Source organism: Jaculus jaculus, chromosome 7, assembly GCF_020740685.1.
Source record: "Jaculus jaculus isolate mJacJac1 chromosome 7, mJacJac1.mat.Y.cur, whole genome shotgun sequence".
Lineage (NCBI taxonomy): Eukaryota > Metazoa > Chordata > Mammalia > Rodentia > Dipodidae > Jaculus > Jaculus jaculus.
In genome coordinates this window covers 91216853-91229877 of record NC_059108.1, presented here as the reverse complement: position 1 = coordinate 91229877, position 13025 = coordinate 91216853, and the positions used below count along the sequence as shown (strand labels likewise).

Genomic DNA, 13025 nt, shown 5'->3' with positions numbered 1-13025 from the left:
TGTTCTCTAATTTACAGATTGAGAACATTTTCAAGGGGCTGGTGGTATAGCTCAGTAGAGAGCATGTGCTTAGCACACACTAGGCCTTGGGTTCAATCACTGCAAAGAAAAGGAAAGGGCAGGACTTCTCTTCAGGTCTGATACTGATTTAATTCAGTTATCAATTAATGCAATTTTTTTTTCAAGGTAGTGTCTTTATATATAGTATATATATAGTGTCATTATATAGTCTCAGGCTGGCCTCAAACTCATAGCGATCCTCCTACTTCTGTCTCCTGAGTGCTGAGATTAAAGGTGTGCACCACCACTCCCAGCTGCAAATGTTATTTTTATATATAGACATCATTGTATTGTATAGTCCAGGCTGGACTCAAACTTGTACTTTTCCTGTCTCATGGATGCTGGGTTTACCTGCATTCTCCACTATGCCTAGCTTCAAGTGTTATGTTTTGATATGTAAGGAATCTATATCTTACAGTATTTTTATTTTGTTTCGTTTTGTTTTTGAGGTCGGGTCTCTCTCTAGCTAAGGCTGACCTCGAATTCACTAGTCTCGGGGTGGCCTTGAACTCATGGCGATCCTCCTACTTCTGCCTTCCAGGTGCTGGGATTAAAGGTGTGCGTCACCATGCCCAGCTATGTTATTCTTTTAATGTTTTTTTTTTTTTTCTGGTATGTTAAGATAAAATATCATATTTTCTAATTATGGTCTAATAGTTCTTTTTTTTAATATTTTTTATTTATTTATTTGAGAGTGACAGACACAGAGAGAAAGACAGATAGAGGGAGAGAGAGAATGGGCACGCCAGGGCTTCCAGCCTCTGCAAACGAACTCCAGACTCGTGCGCCCCCTTGTGCATCTTGCTAACGTGGGACCTGGGGAACCGAGCCTTGAACCGGGGTCCTTAGGCTTCACAGGCAAGTGCTTAACCGCTAAGCCATCTCTCCAGCCTCTAATAGTTCTTTAACCTGAATGGAATTTGGCTTAGAAGCATAGGGATGGAAACCAGGCATAGTGGTGTAGGTATTTAATCCCAGAATTTGGGATTAAACTGTGAGTTCAAGGCCATCCTGAGATTGTGTAAACAGCGCCATACATTCTCTTTCTGCCTTTTTTTCTCTCAAATTGAAAGAAAGAAAGAAAAGCATGGGGGTGGAAATATCTTTAGTTAAATCTGTACTTGTGCATTTAATAATAGTGCAATAGATCAGCTCTTTATATAATGTATTCCTTTCTTATTATAGTTGAATTTGGATTATATTTTACTTTACTTACTTATTTTATTATTTTTTGTTTGCTTTGTTTTTTGAAGTAGGGTCTCACTCTAGCCCAGGCTGACCTGGAATTCACAATGTAGGCTCAGGGTGCCCTAGAACCTCCTACCTCTGCCTCCCATGTGCTGGGACTAAAGGCATGCACCACCACACCCAGCTGGATTATATTTTATATAAAAATGCTTCAGTGGTACTCAGCTCTTTTATTTAGGGAGTGGGGTAGGAAAGGGAAAGCTCTAGACTTCACACTAGCCTACCTGTCTTGGTATTCACTACATTGCTCAGGCTGGTCTTGACCTTGTGGCAGTCTTCTTGCTTTAGTCTCCCTAGTGCTTGGATTATAGACATAAGCCACCAGACCTTGTTACCTCTTTTTCTTTTCCATGTATTAGCATGAAACATGCCTGAAACATTGACTATATTCCTAAGTAATAATTAATACATTCTTAGGCACAACCCTTATAGAACAGAAAGTGAATCTACTGTGCTTAGTGCTGATCACCTTATGACTGTCAGTGGACATTTAGTGTTGGTATGGCATTTGGAAGTTAGGTAATTTGCCTTGCTTGGGAGAAAGAAAAAAATCTCCTCCCCCTTTGCTTTCTCTGGAAGAAATATGTTGTATTACTTCTAGTTGATCTTTTTAGGTTTACAAAAGATACGGCAAGGTTCAAGGATGAGTTAGACATCATGAAGTTCATATGCAAAGATTTTTGGACTACAGTATTCAAGAAACAAATTGACAATTTAAGGACAAATCATCAGGTATTTAGATAAATTAAGGTCTATTTTTAAGTCCTTTAACTGAATGTAATTGTTATAATTTTACTCATTTAAAATTTAACAATTTTTTTAAATATAGTGAAATTATCAGTAACTATAATTATTGAATTTCCCCTAATTATAGAAGTTATCTTGAAATTTACAATGTAACAAGTGCCTGCATGGTAATTGGTTTTAGAATTTCTTAGTTCTTTTTTTTTTTGTTTTTGGGTTTTCAAGGTAGGGTTTCACTCTAGCCCAGGCTGACCTGGAATTCACTGTGTAGTCTCAGGGTGGCCTCGAACTTATGGTGATCCTCCTACTGTGGCCTCCCGAGTGCTGGGATTAAAGGCGTGCACTACCACGCCCGGCTGCAAATTTCTTAGTTCTTATTACTAAGTATTGATTATATGTGGAAACAAATATATTTCACTTACAGCTTTAGAATAATTTTTAAAGTAATTTAGAGTGAATACTTAACTTGCTTTGGGAGTGAGGGTTTTTAATGCTTATGTGTGTTTGTATAAGGAGTGTAGTGTGGAGGTCACAGAACAACCTTTGGTGTCATCTGTGAATACTTCCACTTTTTTTTTTTTTTTTTTGAGACAGGGTCTCTCATTGGTTTGGAGCTCACTCATCAGTTAGGTTAGGCTGGCTAGCCAAAGAGCCCTAAAGATCCTCCTGTTTCCACTTCCTCTAGACTGAATTACTGGCCATGTCACTACACCCTGCATCTTTACGTGGATACTACGGGTTGAACTCAGGGCCCCATGCTTGTGCAACAAGCGCTTTTTTTTTTTTTAAACCGATTGAGCTATATCTCCCCAGCCTAGGTCGAAATTTTTTTTTTTAATTATTTATTTGGAAGGAGCGAAAGAGAATATGGGCATGCCAGGGTCTCCAACCACTGCAAACAAACTCCAGAGGCATGTGCCACTTTGTGCATCTGGCTTTACATGGGTACTGGGGAATCAAACCTGGATTGTTAGGCTTTGCAGGAAAGTGCCATAACCACTGAACCATCTTCAACCCCTAGGTTGGGATTTTTGAGACAAGGTCTCACTCTGTAGCCAGGCTAGCCTTGAACTAATAGCATACCTCCTGTCTTGGCTTCCTAGTGCTGGGATCGCAGGCATGCATCACTGCATCTGCCTGGGATAAGATAGTTTTTACAGACTATGATAACTTTGGTGACAAAAGTGTTTATTATTATCATTATTATTATTGTATTTTTGAAACAGGGCATCTATGTACTTCAGGACAACAAATTTCGACTACTTACTCAGATGTCTTCAGGAAAACAGTATTTAGAACATGCATCAAAGGTATTTAATAGATTTGGATTTCTACCAAGAAAGAATGGAATTATTGTGAAAAGTACAGTGTCAGACATAACAGAGTCAAACCAAAAATAGTCATTTCAGAGTTGTACTCTTTTGTTTATGCCATTTTCTTAACTGCTAAGCCATCTCTCCAGCCCTGTTTATGCTATTTTCTATAAAATAAGATGCTAATGTTGATTATCATCTTACTATACTATAGCCAAACAAGTCTATTGGGACGAAGACGGAAACTACCACTACCAAAATGCCAATTAATGTAAATTTATGGCAGATTCTATCCTTCATTTTAGCAGTATCAGTAAAAATCTCAAACTTGGGGCTATAGAGATGGCTCAGCATTTAAAGGCCCTTATTCGTAAAGCATGCTGGCCTGGGGCTGATTCCCCAGTACCCACATGGTGCAGTCAGATTCTCATTGCTGGCAGAAGTCACCTGACCAAGAGCAGCTTGTGGGGAAAAAGGGGTTTATTTTGGCTTATAGACTCAATGAAAAGCTCCACGATGGCAAGGGAAAAAAATGGCATGATCAGAGGGTGGACATCAACCCCCGGCCAACATCAAGTGGACAACAGCAACAGGAGAGTGTGTCAAACACTAGCAAGGGGGAGCTGGCTATAATACCCATAAGCCCACCCCCAGTAATACACTGCCTCCAGGAGGCATTAATTTTCAAATCTCCATTAGCTGGGAACCTAGCATTCAGAACACCTAGTTTATGGGGGACACCACATTCCACCCCTGGCCTCTTTAAATTGATCCCCATACGTGATGTAAAATGCAATTCATTCATCCAACTTTTTTTTTTTTTTTTTCAAGGTAGGATCTCATTCTAGTCCAGGCTGACCTGGAATTCACTATGTAGTCTCAGGGTGGCCTTGAACTCCCGAGTGCTAGGATTAAAGGCATGCACCACCACGCCTGGCTCATCCAATTTTAAAAATCCCCATAGTTTGGGGGCTGGGGAAATGGCTTAGTGGTTAAAGTGTCTGCGAAGCCTAAGGACCCAGGTTCGATTCCCTAGGACCTACGTAAGCCAGATGCACAAAGGAGTGCATGTGTCTGGAGTTCGTTTGCAGTGGCTGGAGGCCTTGGTGCACCCATTCTCACCCCCCCCCCCCCCGCCTCTTCCTCTGTCCCTCTCTCTCTCAAATAAATAAATAAATAAAATATTTTTAAAAAACCATAATTGTTAATCTACCCCAGTGATGTTCAAACATCCCCATAGTCCAAGATCTTTTAACTGAACCATAATACCAACTCGCCCCCCCAAAAAAAACCCATAATGACACAGAATAAACACTCACACTGTAAAAGATGGCATTGTGCATAGCAAAGAAATTTGCAAGCAATACAAGATTTAAACAGGGCAAACATCAAACTCTATAGCTCCCAGTCCAACAACTCTAGCCAGTAACAAGTCTTCAAGTCTGATAATTCTAACCAGCAACAAGTCTAGAGTTCCAATTTTGCCACTCCAGGTAGGCTACTCACAGTCCTAGAAAACTTCATCTGGGGCTGGAAGCTTTCCTTAGCAGCATGTCATGGTCCTGCCATCTCCACTGGGTCTCTACTGTAACCTACAGTCTATCCTTATAGCTCCGTTGGGTCTCCATGTAGGCTTATAGCAAACCTGCTTCACACTATCCCATGGCCATTTCTGAAACACAAGACCGTGTTCCAAATTCAATTTAATGGCCCTCCCTTACCTACATTTCTTTCTTTTCTTTTTCTTTTTCTTTTTTGGTTTTTTGAGGTAGGGTCTCACTCTAGCCCAGGCTGACTTGGGATTCACTATGTAATCTCAGGGTGGCCTCAAACTCACAGCAATCCTCCTTCCTCTGTCTCCTGAGTGCTGGGATTAAAGGTGTGCGCCACCATGCTCGGCTTCTATCCTGTGTTTATACTCCATAATACCAGGTGGGGTGCCAATTTGTTAATGCTGGAGGGAATAAAGCAGACTTTGAAGAACAGGATACTTAGCTGGCCCAATCTCAGTGATTGTAATCTCTCATACAATTGCAGATGAACAGGCAGCAGTTTTGGCCTAAAGATTTCATTTTTTCTGTGCCATATCCCTCTGCTCACATCAGTCCATTTCTATGCAATGCAGTCTTGCACAGGTTCTCAGGACACAGGCATAACACAAACTGCTTCTAGCTCAGTCCAGGCAAAGCTCTTTCTCACCCTTATAAGCCAAACATCATAGTCCATAGTTCTTACTGCATTAAGGTCTTTCAACTCTGACCAGAATAGTTCATCAAGCTGTACTCACAGCACTGCAAGGCATCTCTTAAGCCAAGGTTTCAAATCATTCCACTTCCTCTTGAAAATCAGCTCCAAAAGGCCAAAAGTCACATAGTCAGATGTCTAGCAGCAATCCCCACTCCTCTTGTACCAACTTTACTGTGGCAGTCAGGTTTGCATTGCTGGCAGAAATCACCTGACCAAGAGCAGCTTGGGGGAAAAAGGGTTTGGCTTACACACTCTAGAGGATGATGGCAGAGGAAAATGATGGCATGAGCAGAGAGAGGGTGGACATCACCTTCTCACCAATATTGGGTGGACAATAGCAACAGGAGTGCATGCCAAACACTAGTAAGGGGGAGCTGGCTATGACACCCATAAGCTTGTCCTCAACAATACCTTGCTTTTGGAGCTGCCAATTCCCAAATCTCCATCAGCTGGGACTCTTAACATTTAGAACACCTAAGTTTATGGAGGACACCTGAATCAAACCACAGTATTACATAAAGCCAGCTGCACAAAGTCACACACCCATACACACATACTCACAAATAATTTGTTTTTAAATTTTTATTAACATTTTCCATGATTATAAAAAATATCCCATGGTAATTCACTCCCTCCACCCCCCCCCCACTTTCCCCTTTGAAATTCCATTCTCCATCATATTACCTCCCTATTACAATCATTGTACTTACATATATACAATATCAACCTATTAAGTACCCTCCTCCCTTCCTTTCTCTTCCCTTTATTAAATAATTTTTATTTTATTTATTGGAGAGGGAGAGAGAGAGAGAATGGGTATCTCAGGGCCTCCAGCCACTGCAAAGAAACTCCAAACACATGCACCACTTTGTCCATCTGGCTTACATGGGTCCTGGGGAATCTAACCTAGGCCCCTTGGCTTTGCAGGCAAGTGCCTTAACTGCTAAGCCATCTCTCCAGCCCACAAATAAAATTTTTTAGAAAGATACTTGCCCAGCATGGTGGTGCATTCCTTTAAAATCTCAGCACCCAGAAAGACTGAGGCAGGAGGACTGGTATGAGCAGGTCGGCCCAGGCTACAGCATGACCCTACCCCCCAAAACAAAAAACAAACAAACATAAAAAGATACTCAAACTTGCAACATAGACATTAATTGTATAGAATTAATTCACCTCAGATTTTATGATCTGTCATGCTGGAGAGTTGGATCAGCATTTAAGGTACTTGCTTGCAAAGTCTGACAGCCTTAATTTGATTCCCCAGTACCCATGTAAAGCCAGAATCACAGAGTTGGGCAAACTTCTGGAGTTCATTCATAGTGGCAAGAGGCCCTGATGCGTCAATAATGTTAGTACATATATACTGCTATTTGAATGTCATGAAATAAAAACTAGATAATAAAAAGAGCTTGAGCCAGGTGTGGTGGCACATGCCTTTTTAATTTAATTTAATTTTTTATTTATTTGTGAGAGAGAAGAGAGAGAAACAGTGGGTGTGCCAGGGGCTCCAGTACTTCAAACGAACTCCAGATACATGTGCCACCTTGTGCATCTGGCTTACGTGGGTGTTGGGGAATCGAATTGAGATCCTATAGCTTTGCAGGCAAGCACCTTAACCACTAAGCCATCTCTCCAGCCCATGGCACACATTTTTAATACTAGCACTCGGGAAGCAGAGGTAGGATTGCTATGAGTTTGAGGCCAGCCCTGGACTACATGAGTTTCAGGTCAGCCTGGGCTAAAGTGAGACTCTACCTTAAAACAGACAAACAAAATAGCTTGGATTATAAATTTTTCAGTTTCTATTTTTGTCAGGGATTTTCCTGTTATGCCCTAGTAACAATCTTTTTCTTCATTTCTCTCTTTTTTTAAGGGGGGGGGAGAATTTCTGAGGTAGGGTCTAGCTCTAGCCCAGGCTAGAGTGCTGATTATAGGTATGAACTACAATACCCAGCTTAAATTATTTTTACATTTTGTTTATTTGTACCTATGTGTGCCAAGGTCTCTTGCCAATATAAATGAATGTCAATCCAGCTTTATGTGGGTGGCTGGGGAATTGAAGCTGGGCTTGGCAGGTTTTGCAAGAAAGCACCTTTAATCACTGAGCAATCTCTGCAGCTCTAATTTATTTCTTTATTTTTTTAACAGTTTATATGCTTTTATTCCCATTTCCCTGGTGCCTTCCTGTGTGGAGTTACGGGATTTACTGTGGGGTCATGGAGGCCTCAGTTTCTTTATTTTTTAAAAGATTTTTTTGTTTGTTTGTTTGTTTTGAGGTAGTGTCTCACTTTTAGTTCAGGCTGAGCTGGAATTCACTATGGAGTCGCAGGGTGGCCTCAAACTCACGGCGATCCTCCTACCTCTGCCTCCCAAGCGCTGGGATTAAAGGCGTGCGCCACCACGCCCGGCTTTAAAAGATATTTTTATTTATTTATTTGCATGCAGAGAGCGAAGAGAGACAGGGAGAATGGACATGCCAGTGCCTCCAGCCACTGCAGACAAACTCCAGATGCATTTGCCACTTTGTGCATCTGGCCTTACATGGGTACTGGAGAATCAAACCTGGGTCCTTAGGCCTCACAAACAAGTGCCTTAACTGATGAGCCATCACTCCAACCCAGTTTATTTATTTATTAGTTTTATTTATTTATTTGAGAGAGAAGTGTGGGTTCCTGGGTTCTTGCTCTAGAGCCGTCCGTGGGCCCACAAAGATGTCCAGGCAACTGGGGTGGGTGAGCATACGAAAGTAAAGGATTTTCAGGAGGAGTTTCAGTGAACAACTCTCTCAGTTTATTGTCAATGAAATGGGTTTATAAGCATCTGAGGTTGAGGGAGAGGACCCTAAGGCGATTGGATGTGTCAAGTTCATTTCTTCTTCTTCTTTTTTTTTTTTGAGGTAGGGTCTCACTCTAGCTCAGGCTGATCTGGAATTCACTCTGTATTCTCAGGGTGGCCTTGAACTCACAGTCATCCTCCTACTTCTGCCTCCCAAGTGCTGGGATAAAAGGCATCACCAAGTGTAGCTCCAAGTTAATTTCTGATGCCTAATTAGCATATAGGGATATTCATTCTAGTAAGTAGGCAATGGCAAGGGGGAGGGAATCAGGTGATCTTGGGTCTCAGGACTGTGTGAAGGCTGCTGGCTGATAAGGAGTTTCTTAGGCAACTGGCCAAAGGTCACAGGGCTATGGGTAAAGCCTTAAGTTCAGGTGTGCTGGGCTTGGAGAGGGTGTGGCCTTCTGTAGCCTGGGTGTTCTTATCCATGCCTGGCAGCTCAGATCCCTCTCCTGAAGACTCCAGCCTGTGCTTGGCAGTGCCTGACAACTTCCCTTTTGCTTTTATAATGGGGCAGTGTCAACCCAAATGAGTTCTTTAAAATTTACTGGAGGTCCAGATAGAGTTAGGTGGTGTACAAGGACCTGATTAATAGCAACCTTAGCAATATTAGCTATTAGTTATTTGAGAAATTTGATGAGACAGAGGGCTACAAGCAATAGGGTTCCTATAGTAAGGGGGTGGCTAAGGAGCAGCCAAGTAACTAAAGGGTTAGAGAACCACGTGGTAGGGTCTTCAGGCTTGTAGCAGTCAAGCAGCTTAACAACATTTGATTCATTAACAAAGGACACAATATTCTTGTCCCAAGACCACACATGCCCCCCAAGTTCAGCAGTAATGAATTCTAAGGCTAGACAGTTTTGAAGTACCACACTTATGAAAAAGTTCATTGTCTCTGGACAGATTTGAGGCTGTTGGTCACCGGAAGCACCCAGAGACAGCATCATGCAGAGACCTACCAGCAGAGGGATGAAGATCTCTTTCAGTTGGCACTGGTGGTTGGCGCAGGCAGTTTGTAGATTTTTTTTTTTTTTTTTTGTAGAGATATACCTGTGAAGCAATCAAGACTGGGGAACAATAAGTGGGGAGGAAATATTTTTGTATGGGGTGGTTACTCCTTTTGTACCAAAGGAGAGCAGGTGTCTTGACACAACTGGTCCTGATTATGGAAATATTGAGCAGGCATTTAGCTCTGGTCAGCTTAGAGCTGGACAGGCAGAGAGACATAACTTGACCTGCATCAAAGAGGGCGAGGCCTGTCCTTTGCAGAGCCAGGGACTCAGAGCACACATGGAAAAACAGTTCTTTGTAACTTGGCAAGAGATAAGAAAATTTTTCTTGTCCTTTTTACCTTCAGGGGTCCAGTCACCCTAATTCTATCCCCCTTTATTTCTCCCTCTCATTAGAAGACATTCTAACTGCTTTAAGAGGACAAGGGACAAAGACATCAGATCACTGCTGAAGGGGACACGAAGTTGTGGCAGTTAAGAGAGTTTCACCCAGAGGGGGAACTATTCTAATGGACCCCGGAGTGTAGGAAGATAGTCTTGGAAGAGAACACTGGGGAGAAAGAAAGTAAGGTGTTAGAGAGAAGTGAGCACACAGCAAACTGGTCTTTTTTGAGGTCAAGGGAATCCAGGTAGACATACTTGGTTTGTCTCAGTACCATCTGAGGATGACCTGGCTGAGATTTTCTTCCAGAACTGTTCATTAAATGGCACAGTAGTATTCGACATGGCTTGTAAAACAGATGAGATATTAGCAGGGTTATCAAAAACATATACACAACATTTAACCTTTATAATAGAGAGCCATTGGGTGTCATTAAAGGCTGTACAAATATATTTTTTTGGTCTCAGAATTTATTTATATATTCTAGATTTGAAAATAACCCTTTTGATACCTATAGTTGTGTTTGTTTTAATGACCATTAAAATTTCTTCATTGTGCTAACTCAGTCCATATAGAATAATGTTGACAACCAGTAGAATTCATTACATACTAAAAATAACACCATACTTATGCACAAATAAATCGATTTTCCCAGTCAGAGCTAATCTTCCTTTAAGATTTCCCACATATTCACAGTGCATAATATCACAGAACACCCATAATTGGCCTAAAGATCTCTGAATTGTAGCATTACAAGAAGGAAGTTGACCATGCCTAATGTGATTGAGTTTAGCCCAAATGTCTTCCAGGGTCTGATTGTTGCAAACAGTGTGTTCTATTGTCCATCTTGCTATATAAAGTGAGTGCAAATTTAGTGTCTTACGCTTTTTAGACAAAGGGGTAATATTTTCTGTACAATTTTTTTCACAAGTGAAATACTCCAAGACCTCTTCTTGTGTTGTTTTCCTTTTTCTGAATTTTTATCCAGATTTTCAGAATTAGTCTGTTCTTTCAGTGTCTGTGACTGGATTAAGGACCGTTTTTTTCAAATTGGGTTGAAATTCCAAGAGATCTACTGTGCAATCATAACTCATATTATGGTCTGAAATAGTTAAGCACTGTTTGACATTCTCAGCTGCCTCTTCACAAATGACCAATGGTAATTCTTTAGGTTTGAGTGGAATTTTGGATCCATCATGTGGAAACCAAGGAATGAATCTTGATAATGGATGAGTAGGGAAGTCTTGAATTGCCTTTTCTGCAATTTTTAACAGTTGTTTGGGATCACTGTCATGTGGTCGATAATGTAATATTACTTCGGTAGTCATTCTGCAGTAATCCCTTAGTTCTTGGCTGAATTCTTCAGAGCTAGAATGTAATATATTTTTTAAAACATATTTAGAATATATTTATTATTTATTGAGAGGGAGAATGAATGGGTATTTCAGTGCTTCCTGCCACTGCAAATTAACTTCAGGTGTATGCACCAGTTTGTGCATATGGCTTTACATGGATGCTGGGGATTTGAACCAGGGCCTGCAGTCTTGCAAGCAAGTGCCTTTAACTGCTGAGCCATCTCCCCAGCCCTAGAATGTAATCTATTAATACAACACTGACTCTCTTGTCATACCACAGGGCATAGGACCTTTCAGCACCAGCAGGTGCTCTTGTTTGGGGGGGTTCACTTCCATTTTGGACCCGTACTTTCTGATCCACAGCCTACGGGTACTGCAGAGGTTCACCCAAGCCAGGAGACGGCGGAAAAGCACGAAGACATCCTGGCGACAAGCACGGTTGACTCTTGTCTTTGCTGGTAGTACCTCACAATATCTTGTTACGTTTGTCCTTTACAGTCCCGGATGACTTCTTTTCACTAAAGCCATTTCTCCTTAGGGAGCCAGCCACAAAATAACCTATTTACAACCACACATCCCTTCCAGCTAACAATACATGGCGACCAAAATTCTTACACTGAATGTGTTTTTTTTTTTGTCATAGAATTAGAACTATGGGGAAAGATGTCTTAATGTTTGTTTCCCCTCTTGGAAAGCTGTTGTTGTATTACTTACTAGGCCATTTATATATTTAAGGTATTTTTTTTTTAAATTTTATTTATTTATTTGAGAGCGACAGACACAGAGAGAAAGACAGATAGAGGGAGAGAGAGAGAATGGGCGAGCCAGGGCTTCCAGCCTCTGCAAACGAACTCCAGACACGTGCGCCCCCTTGTGCATCTGGCTAATGTGGGACCTGGGGAACCGAGCCTCGAACCGGGGTCCTTAGGCTTCACAGGCAAGTGCTTAACCACTACGCCATCTCTCCAGCCCTTAAGGTATTTTTTTAATCTTTGGTTATACACTTCTCTCTTCAGTGCTTCAGACCATATAGATAGCCAAAATTTAATTAAGGATTAATTTAGGAGGTCACTAATGGCTCTCCAAAGAGACTTTAGGGACTCAGGAGTAGCCCTATAGCTTACTAGTGTTTTCTGTCTGTCAGGATGAGCCAGGGCCATGCTGGCCAAGTAGTTTTCCCTTTGGGAAGTCAGGAGGACTGATTACTCCTCAATTGTAACTCTCCTGTTTCAGACTGTACACCAATTTTGTTTGGGTCTCCGTATCCTCCCTGCTTAGGAAGACAGGTGACTTATTAGGGGGCCAGTGAAGTGTCCCATCATTTCTAGTGGCCTCATGACCTGGGAGCACAGGCCAAATATTGGCCCTTTTTGTTCCCATGATTCCAATAGGCTTTGGCTTCTACATAGGTGATTAACACACTTATAAAGGAAGTTACACCAACCTGGATGTATGTACATATAGAGCGCACTTGATTACTACAGTAGATTTAGTTAAAGAATGACGCAATGGCTTCTAAAATCATTTTGTCCAATCTTTTAAATTTTTCTTGACCTGTGGCAGCACAAGCCGTATATCTAAAGTATAGAAAATAGGCACATCTCATACTTGAAATATCTAACAGTGATAAGTACAGGCAGAACCTATTACCAGTCTTGAAAACAACACTAGTTAATTTACAAACAAACTAATTTAACCTAGAAATTGTCAGAAAAGAACAAATAAGGCAGTATAAAGTTGAAGTACCTGTGTTTCAAAACACTTTTGATTAGTTCAGGTACCTGTGTGGGTACCAATTGCTTAGAGAACATTGGAAACAGAACCACGGAGC

General features: G+C 41.3%; 1 protein-coding gene and 1 pseudogene across 2 annotated transcripts in view; one reads left to right on the top strand and one right to left on the bottom strand.

Moving 5' to 3' along the window:
* Trappc6b (trafficking protein particle complex subunit 6B) overlaps positions 1 to 13025 on the top strand; it is a 29271-nt gene that overhangs the window by 7397 nt on the left and 8849 nt on the right. The window contains exons 3-5 of one of the 2 annotated variants that reach the window (XM_045154455.1): positions 1923 to 2040; positions 3279 to 3362; positions 11558 to 11671. In XM_045154455.1, coding sequence (XP_045010390.1) covers positions 1923 to 2040; positions 3279 to 3362; positions 11558 to 11656 — 301 coding nt within the window. In that variant the 3' untranslated portion in view covers positions 11657 to 11671. Of the gene's footprint in view, positions 1 to 1922; positions 2041 to 3278; positions 3363 to 11557; positions 11672 to 13025 lie in introns of those variants that run through there. The other variant, XM_045154454.1, reaches the window with a different exon arrangement.
* Positions 10438 to 11167, bottom strand: LOC123462143 (annotated as a pseudogene).